The sequence below is a fragment of the Boleophthalmus pectinirostris genome, unplaced genomic scaffold (assembly GCF_026225935.1).
Source record: "Boleophthalmus pectinirostris isolate CB_2022bp ecotype Guang Dong unplaced genomic scaffold, ASM2622593v1 HiC_scaffold_4, whole genome shotgun sequence".
Classification (NCBI taxonomy): Eukaryota; Metazoa; Chordata; class Actinopteri; order Gobiiformes; family Gobiidae; genus Boleophthalmus; species Boleophthalmus pectinirostris.
The window spans coordinates 27706332-27716301 of NW_026571353.1; the positions used below are offsets into that span (position 1 = coordinate 27706332).

General features: G+C 38.3%; 1 protein-coding gene across 1 annotated transcript; it reads left to right on the top strand.

The window, feature by feature from the left end:
* Positions 1-4254: 4254 nt before the first annotated feature.
* Positions 4255-9909, top strand: ptar1 (protein prenyltransferase alpha subunit repeat containing 1). Its single transcript, XM_055162055.1, has 7 exons — positions 4255-4372; positions 5205-5374; positions 5989-6055; positions 6212-6316; positions 6665-6884; positions 6954-7225; positions 7304-9909. The coding sequence occupies exons 1-7, from the start codon at positions 4287-4289 to the stop codon at positions 7629-7631; spliced, it is 1248 nt and encodes a 415-aa protein (XP_055018030.1). The 5' UTR covers positions 4255-4286; the 3' UTR covers positions 7632-9909.
* The last annotated feature ends 61 nt before the right edge of the window (positions 9910-9970 follow it).

Genomic DNA, 9970 nt, shown 5'->3' on the forward strand with positions numbered 1-9970 from the left:
TGTTTAAAAACACAGTGGAGTACAGTGGAGCAGAGTGTTTTGAGAGAAGAAGTCAGTCTAAACATGCAGGGTTTGTGTGCTAAACATGTGTGAATGAAACAAAATACAACTCCAGGTATGGAGGTTGATTATGACCTGACGAAGACTCACTGGTCAAAACACGTTGGCATCCCTTCATGTAATAAAGGACTTTTAATATATTCAGTCGGGATGCCTCAGGTTTGTACCTTGCCCACTTTTACATTTTTCAATAATGGTCATTTTCAGTGAAGATTACAATTTTAACCCTCGTAGAGCATCTGTATTGCTATTTTTTAAAACTTTTTTATGACCCAGTGAAGCACTCTACCTCTTTTCTTCATCTGACAACTCCAAGTTTGTTTGTAATGAGGAAACAGAATTATAATATCGGTCAAAAAATAGTAACATGGGCCCTTTAAAGAATCACTATGTAACTTTTCTGGTGGAGGGTCTGCCACTTGTCTCAAAGCATATGCTACTACTTTGCCTAAATAGTTGCCAATTATACCATTAAATAAAGCAATCACCACAGCAGGTTAACAACACTAGATTAAGTTAAAGGTCAGATCTGTTTTCACTCACAGTAAGAATTCATGTTTTCCTGTGTATTTTTTAGCAATTAAAACACTTGTAGTTGAATGAGTACAAGATGGATGTGTATAATACCATACAGTGGAACATTACAGGCAAAGCAATAACATCTAAACACATGACGAGTGTGCAGCCGATTCTCCACCAGAAAATTCACGTGCATCTTTAAATCCTTGCTTCTGGACTTCCCCTCAGAGCAGATGCTTTGACCATGAATCAACTGAGAATTCATTCAACCACACTGCAATCTTAAATATAGTCCTACCAAACAAGAATATAGGCCTTTTTTAATCCAAATGATTGGTTTCAACGTGACCTAAATAGAAGAACATTTACCTAACTCAAGCACAAGGGCTGATTTTAAATGAGCGAAACGTATTGTTATTGTTGTCTTGGCTGTCACTTGCCATTTCAGTATCAGACCTCACTTTGTAATACTAATTTGTGCTAAGTTGTACTCAGTAGTGGAAGGTAACGAAGTACAAAAGTAAAAGTACAGTACTTAAGTACAAACTGTAGGCATCTGTCCTTTACTCAAATACATTTTACTTTTACTTCACTGTGTATTTGTATGTTCTACTCCACTACATTTTAGATCTGGCCTGAAAAGTAAAAAGTGATTTTCTTTATGGTTTGAGACCTGCTAAAAAGGCTGAGACTTTATTTTCTTAGCACATTTAATTTGAGGTTCTGTCCCCACTTTGAGCAAACCAAATACACAAATACACAAAAACAGCTAGAAAAAAAATAAGAAGTCAATTGAATCACTTAAAATCAGCTACAGAATCAATTTCTATTGGTGTTTTTTAATCATCAAGGCTACATCATTGTCACTCAACATTGTAATTTTTCATTTCCTCAAACATGGCATCACAATCAACAGTTTAAAACCAGATTTGTATAAGTTTCCATAGAATGTGCAGATTTCTTTTGAAATTGTATCTTCAAATAAACATATACATAAATATATAAGAACACACTAGGGGGCATAGCAACATAAAACTTTTTTTTTTTTTATCAAATCCATATAAAATACAAAAAAATATAAAAATAAGCAAATTTCATTTTTACATTGAGTATTTCCTCAGCATTTAGCAATCAGCTGGGAGGTGGATTGAGCTGCAAGCTAAACAATATTTACAACTATTTCTGTTGAAGAATTCAAATTGTCCATATAAAATAAAACGTAAAACACCTTGAATGTATGGATTTTCATTTTTAGATTTAGCCAGCTTCTGACATCTGACCAGAAGACTTGGGAGTGAGGGCATTCAAAAAACTAATTATATATATATTTATAAAAAAAATCTTTTTCAGAATTACAAAAAATACAAAATTCAACCTCAAATTTAAATCTTCTTTTAAGAAGAAGGCCCACAGGGAAGATATTGTTTATCATTTCAAAATGAGTCTCCTTCACTTTAGGAAAAAGTGCTAACTTGACAAATGTAGAGTATGCTTTCATTTTTGTAGACTGATTATTAGAGCTGGGTATGTCCTTAGAAGATATTGCACATTTTTGTCTCATACCCTCATTAATACATTTATTATTACATTTAGAATCTAATAAATTACAATAATTCACCTTCAGAATGGGTAAGGATATCCTAACATTGGAATACTGAAGTGTACTTTTAATTTTTATGAGTTAATGCTGGAGAAAGTGCTTTGCAAACTTTATGAAAAAAAAAAAAAACAAAAAACTGTACTTACAGCAAAGATGATATTTTTCAACAAATTATAAGAAGTTTAGAATATTACCATCACAATCCATCCAAATAAATAGAATGCTTTTGTCAAACCAGGCCAATTTCAACATTGTTTTTTCCACTGAGTATGGCTGTTATTCTGTTATTACTGTTATTTCATAAAGCTGACCCATGGGGAGAAATATTATGACCAGAATTTTGTTGATCTCATAATCACAACAAAATAGAAATTAGATTCCTTCCAGTTGTCTAAAGATGGACTTTGGAATGTGGTACCACAGAGAATTGATACAGTGATAAGAGTTTTTAACCATTTGATTATAAATTTACCAATCATTATATAATGCCCCCTAAGGGCTTGACCGCCCTGCACAGCCGGATTGTGGATATGTATTATGGATCATCAGAGAACTATAGACAGCCGAGTTCAGCTTTAAGGGTTTTATCCACAATAAACCACAGCCGTTTAATTTAAATGGGGAATCAACATATCACAAGGGTGGGGGAAGTCCGTTAAGGAGTTTGTCACAAGGTTAAAAAGATTAGAGAGATAGTCCAGAGGTTTGGGCATTTAGTCAGGTTAGCGTGACTCTGATGGCTGGCACGGCTGGTGAAGCGCCTTGTCCCCAGCGTGCCCCAGTTTCACCCTCAGAGCTGCTGACCAGTTTTAAGACTGCTTGAGGACCTCATCTGAACAAAGAGACAACAGTGTGAGAGAGAGTGAGGGAGAAGGGTTACAGGGTTTTTAATAATAAGTTAAGTTTATTAAGTAATAAGCACCGCCCCTTTCCAGCTGCCAATTATACGGCAATTGGCCCACACCAAACAAGGAAAAAAATCACAGAGAAAAAAGCATGCGCATTTAAAGTGGCAGAGGAACGATACTATTACCTCTGTTATAATTACCTCAAAATCTAATTCCACCCTTTATCTAGTTGGGACCTTCAACATAATGAATTTTGTTTTTCCACAAAAATTTTAAAATAACTGAATTGGCTTTCTTGATGTTTTGTGGTGATACCTATAAGGATATACACATTTGAAAACACCTTCTGCTTTAGTCAAATGGTTTCTCCTAAAAATAGTCACATCCCTTGTTAACCATTGACTAAGAATTTTTTTGAAATGTTAACATCTTCTTGCATCTTTATTCCCAATATTCCTACATATTTAACTTCATTTTCAACCCTAATTGATTAGATATGTTTATGCTGACACAAATGAATCGGGAGAATTTCACATTTGTTAATATTTCATTTTACCCTGATGCCTTTGAGAATAATGAAACGGAATCAAGTGCTTTCTCAACCATGAAACTGTTTGGAAAGAATAATACTCTGGCATCAGCAAATTGATTTATTTTATATTGTGTGTTAAAAATGCATATTCCATGTAAAGCTTGGGTTACTAAAGTACACAATTTAGGTAAAATAGGGCATCCTTGAAGAATACCACACTGTACCTTGAATATGGAAGTAAGACCAGTATATGTTTTAAGGACACAGAACTATAAATATCATTATAGAACATTTTGGTTGTATTACAGAAAAAATCTCCAAAACCAAACACTGTCAAGGCTTCAACCAGAAAGGAGTGTTCTAGTGTATCAAGCGCCTCATAAAAATCTAAAAATAACCCCAAACTGTCACTGTCAATATACTCCTTATAATCCAACATATCAAGTATCAGTCTGGTATGTCTGTGGATGTTTCTGCCCTTAACAATATTATCTTCTATTCAGGCGGTCAGCAAACACATGAGCTAAAATACACTATCATGTCATGTCAGTTTGGGTTCAAGAGGTTTGACTCCCACTCTGTTCTTAATACTACTAATTTTCTTCCAGTTTGATATTTTGCATTGAATACCACATGTTTGTTTTGTTCTGCTTTATTGCGGCCTCTCTCGCTTCCCGTAGCGCTGTTGCCTGCCCCGGAAGAAGAAGCATCATAGGAGCTGTCAAAGATGGCGGAGTGTGAGGAGGAGGTGGACGTTTTGGTCCAGAGAGTTGTCAAAGATATAACAAACGCTTTCCAGAAGAACCCCAACATGTGAGTAGAGTTTGCGGATGATCTTAGCGCCGCTCTGAGCTTTGCGTCTCCTCTCTGTGCGCTTTATTCGTGCTTTGGTCCGAACCGGGGCAGTGTACGAGAGGGACCCGGGACAGACCGCTGTGCCTGCTCTGTGATCACGGTCCTCTGCATGAGTCATTTTTACACGCTCATAATTCTGATTTAGTAAAGAATATAGTTGTTACTTTTCCTGGGAGACTATCACGTAAAATAACTGTAACTCAAAGGAAGTTGGCTGGAGCTAATCACTAATGTCGACAGTAGTTGTAGTCCACAGCGCTCCACAAACACGAACGATATCAGAAAGGTGTGTTGTTGAAACTGTGAAAGTCTTACAGATATGCTAATGTTTGACTTTAGGGACGTATATTTTATCAGTAAGCACCAAAAGGTTGAAAAGGGACAGATTTTGTTTAAGAACACCGTATAACCTTTTGGGAGCGACCTGCACGATTCTGTGGTAATTAAACTTCACAACATTCTTGATGGAGGTAGATGGGGTTTGTGCCATAGCTTAATGTGATATATTAAAGCCAAAAGGTGCAATATTTCCATGGAAACAAGCAGATGAAGGCCCCTCCTCTAGGCCAAATAGGTGTCAGTTTTGTGAAGATGCAAGTCTGCTCACAGTAATGAGAAGGATGCATGTTTATTTTTACATTTTCAGTGCAGCAAATAAAAAAATCCAAAATTTCATGCTTTTATTTTAGTTCATTTTTTTTAGTACAAAAGTTACACAGTGAGGCTTTAAATTCCACCAGAATCCACCACAACATGTGACTTGTGCTTAACAATCTGTCCTTTCTTACAGTGATGAAATTGGAGTGATAACATGTCCAGAAGCACGTTACAATCGCAGTCCCATTGTGCTGGTGGGGAATAAGCTCGGTGTGGAGAGCTGGTGCGTTAAGTTCCTGCTGCCATACGTCCACAACAAACTGCTACTCTACCGCCAGCGCAAGCAGTGGTTGGACAGAGAAGGTAGGATCAGCTCATTATATGTCACTGTAAATGACTAGACGCATGTTTACTGACTCAGACAAACCGAGAGAGAGTGAGCAGAAATAATAGGGATGTAACAATAACAGAAATATCGGAGGACTACAGATGAAAATTAGGCTGCATAGGTAACTCTGGCATAATTACTGTGTAATGCTGTACTAACACATGTTGATTAATGTGCACTGTCCCATATTTAATAAATAAATATAAACATCGAGATATTGAGGTATCATGAAATGTTTCACAGTAATATCATGTGCTGTAACAATGTGTCGATTTACAGGTCTCTTTTCTTAAATTGATAGTTGTAGTGCAGCTATAGCTAAAAAAAAAAACTGAATGAAAAACTTATACAGTGATCCTTTACTTCATTTCAGGGCAAACAAGATGAAGAAAAACTGTTATTAAGCACTTTTAACTTTTAATTACTATTATTTCTGTTATTACTAGTATTATTATTATTATTAATAATATTAATAATAATAATAACAATAATAATAATAATAATAATATCTTACACTTGCAATGTGGTGCCCTGAAATAGAATCTCATGTAGAACAGTTTAATCTTTCATCTATTTCTCATGTGTTCAGCTTTAGTAAATATCACATCCACTCTCCTGCTGCTGAACCCAGACTTCACCACTGCCTGGAATGTCAGGTAAGATCAGATATGATCTTTGTTTTTTTATTGTCAGAGTTTGTTAAAACAAAGGTTAGATTAAAGTGTAACTTTAGTATGAGAGCCTCGGACAGAACAGTGCCTCCAAGTTCAATTTACAGACTGACTTCACTGAACTGTACCCTGGTGTTGCAGGAAGGAGCTGCTGCAGTGTGGAGTGCTGTGTCCACAGAAGGACCTCTACCTGGGGAAGCTGGCCCTCACAAAGTTCCCCAAGAGCCCTGAAACCTGGATTCACAGGTCAGCTGGCTCTCACGGCAGACTTCTTATTCGAGTGTACTCAGGGCTATTGTCTTGTCGTTGTTTCCACCGGAGTAAATTGAGTCAGATTAGGGTTGTACACAACAAACCAGTATACCTCAGTTAGGGAATAGTTGTATCATCTGCTGAAAAGGCCAAAAATATGCAGAAAAATGTAGACTGTAGGTTAAGAGGGCCTTATTTACATGTTATTACACTTGTTAAATTGTTAATTTAATAATGTTGAATTATGGGTAGAGCAAAATATAGAATACAGGTTTATTGGATTAGCTGAAGGTTCACAAGTGTAATAGCAGAATAAATTGAGGCTAACGTGCATGTTGACAGGCGCTGGGTCCTTCAGCAACTCATGCTGAGTCGACAGAAGCAGCAGGGGGCGCCAGAGGCTGATGCTGAGAGAATCCAGCAGCTGAGTGAGCAGGCGGCTGAGACAGTTCAACAGGAGATGAGAGTGTGCACAGATGCCGCCAACAGGTATCCCAGCAACTACAACGCCTGGTCACACCGCATCTGGGTCCTGCAGCACATGGCCAAAGGCAACATCAAGGTCAGACTAAGTTTTATTCACACCCTAAATCCTCCCAAACATGGTGCTCATGCATTTGTCCCTCTGTAGTTTCTCCATGATGAGCTGGCCTCCACACGCCCTTGGGTGTCCATGCACGTGTCCGACCACAGCGGCTTTCACTACAGACAGTTCCTGATACAGCAGCTGCTCACAGAGTTGTCTCCACCTCAGGGCAGCACTAAGGTCAATGGGGGTCCGGCAGGGCATGGGCTGGAGACTGAGGACCTCACTGCGCTGCTGCAACTGCTCCAGGAGGAGATGGAGCTGATCTCTGACCTCATCCAGACTTTTCCTGGACATGAAGCCCTCTGGTGCCACAGGTGACTCACTCACATAATGAATATATGTCATATTTCTCATTTAGACTTACTGTTGTTTTGTATTGTTGTTTTCTCCAGGCGACATGTCTTCTATGTTTGGCAGAGCTGGTGGAGAGAGCAGCAGCTCAGCCAGAGCTCCTCTGTGATGTCCGAGCCTAATGGGGCGCAGTGTGACGAGTGCGTGCAGGGACACAGGGCATCAGGGGAGGCCTTGGAGGAGGGACTGCCTCTGCCTTTAGCACAGGACCGAAAGCGTCTGAAGAGGGCGGTCCTGGGGCTGCCTTCAGTGCCGTCAGAGCAGAGCTTTGTGAGCTCGCTCCTCGACAGCTGCTCCTGCCCAGATCAGAGACGCCTGGCTCTGGCCTATAGGAGGTGGCTACACACAGTGCTCCAGCTGCAGCTCTGACTCTCTTGCAGAGACCTTTAGACCTGTATCAGAATCAAGATCCTATTCACCAGAAGTGTAGTCGTACGCCACTCCCACCAGGACCACGCCCCCGGTGTTTAAGTACGAGTGACCCTACAGTGAGCTGGACTAAAGGTCAGACTGGTTTAACAGCCGCATTAGTTTGACAGTCATGGGATCTCTGTCTTCATAAACTATTAACATTATTTGTGCACATTAGTCTTCTACAAATTCTTCAAACCTCACTCCGTCTGCCTTTGAAAGCGTACTTCAAAAGCAGGTGCTGGACAGTTCATGTTTCTTTGTTGGATTTGATTTTCATATGCGTGGGATTGTTTGGGTGGCAGTGTGGACTATGAAGAGTTTCTTAGTTAAAACCTTCGTCCACTGGGTTTGTGTTATTCAAATGTTGTTTGTCTTGGGTGTAGAAAAGGTACTTTAAAGTCTATTATACATTTGATCATTTATTATCCTAATTTTTAGGTAGTTATTAACCTCTTGGGTTGAAATAATTTACAGAAAGCTAATATATTGTTCTTGAAAACTACCTATGAAACAGTAGGGAACCAGACCAAAGCAAGGTCAAGTGTTCTCTGGGGATTTGAATGGAGCATACACATTACATTATACTGGATAGAGGCTCCTGTTCCAATGTCAATGACACTACATTCAGGCTCTGAAAAACTAGGTCACAGTGATGATAGTAGATTTCACCTGTTCCTTTCCTGCATTGTTTCTTAACACAGGGATAGAAAGTAGGATTCTAGTCAAAGTTCAAATTTTTAAACATGTCCAGAAGAATTAACAAAAGACTGAAATATGAACTGACAAACAAATACACAAATCATGTTTCAGAATATGTTTGTTTTAGCAATTTTTATGCAGAGTAAGAAACTATATTCTTGTGAAAATTATGATACTGGTAAAAATTCCAGCCTTAGAAATTTGCTTATTGCGTCCACTCAAATTGCGATTTTGATTGTATTGCAATCAAAATCGTTTGTGTTAAACTAGATATTGGAGAATTAGTTTAGAGAGTTAGTTGACTTTTCTGATCACATTTTTAAGAACAGCCCGACTAATTCTGACGCTAGTATTTGGGTGCAGTGCAGTTCATTTCTTCTCATGATCTCACCTACCCGACTTAGAGGGTGATTACTTCATCAGTACGATTTCACTTTAGTCTTCTACAACAAGCACAGTGGACTCAACTTCCTGTGTCCAACCAACCAAAGAGCGCGTTCACACTACACTGGCATTCTGCGACCACAAGGACATGCCTGGGCCTGTCTTTATGTCACTTAGTATTTTCCAAATAAACTGGTGCTAATTAAAGATACACATGATAAATAATAACATAGAACCCAAAAATATTGTACATCATTTACTGAACAGAAAGTCCAGTTACAAGCTACAGTAATAATTACTGTGACAGGCCTAGACTTGTCCTGTATTCCTTTCCCTGATCAAATGTTTGGAAATTACTTTAAAGGGTCCATACACAATTTTACACAATTTTCTAATCTATGTTATAGTTTTGTTTCCTCTTCAAAAAACCTGAAGTTGTTTTGTTTCATTCACATAGTTAGGACACAAAGCGTGCATATTTAAGCTGAGTTCTTCTCTCCAACAGAAAACTCTATACACCTTCACTAGAATAATCTGAACGATTCCAGCTCTAAAATTGCCCTTCTCCCTTGAATTTAAGGTAAAAGGTTGACGTTAACTTGAAAACTACCGCTTCGTGACATCCCAGTGTGGAACAGAGAATTTTGAGCTTTGAGATCTAGGCAGCCTAATAATGCATAATAACTCCAACAAGCGTGAATGAAACAAAACACAACTCCAGGTTTGTTTTTGATGAGGTAATGACATTCTAACATGATTTTAAGCTCCCCAGAGTCCATTTTGCATAATATAGGACCTTTAACATTGCTCATTCACCTTTGTGTATTGTGCTTCCATAACATCCACTGACAGGGAAGGAAAACCACTGTGTACATGACTATTATTGATAAAGCAAGTATTTTTGAGCCATGTAAAATGCTTATGAAACCAGTGTGGACTTAGACTATCAGAAGTGTATGCAAGGATAGTTCCATTTTACTGCAGATCTACAACACAAATAACTATGCAGAAGTGTTACTGAGATTCAACAAGTGATTTTTGACTCAAATGTAGCTTGTACATTTTTCCTTTATATTCTCAAATTGTCTTCAGTGACTGTAGTCCTAGCCTCATCTCACTGAATCTGTCATAATAAAGCTAATTAGGATAAGCCCGTCTCTGTCCTTTCCTTATCATTTGTTCGAGGCTGTAATCAGTGGGATTTGTGTCTT

Excerpts from the sequence above, each read along its gene's own strand:
- ptar1 (XM_055162055.1), top strand. The coding sequence starts at position 4,287 with ATGGCGGAGTGTGAGGAGGAGGTGGACGTTTTGGTCCAGAGAGTTGTC. Across the intron at positions 6,056-6,211 it reads ACCACTGCCTGGAATGTCAG|GAAGGAGCTGCTGCAGTGTG; the intron begins GTAAGATCAGAT and ends CTGGTGTTGCAG. Across the intron at positions 6,885-6,953 it reads TGGCCAAAGGCAACATCAAG|TTTCTCCATGATGAGCTGGC; the intron begins GTCAGACTAAGT and ends GTCCCTCTGTAG.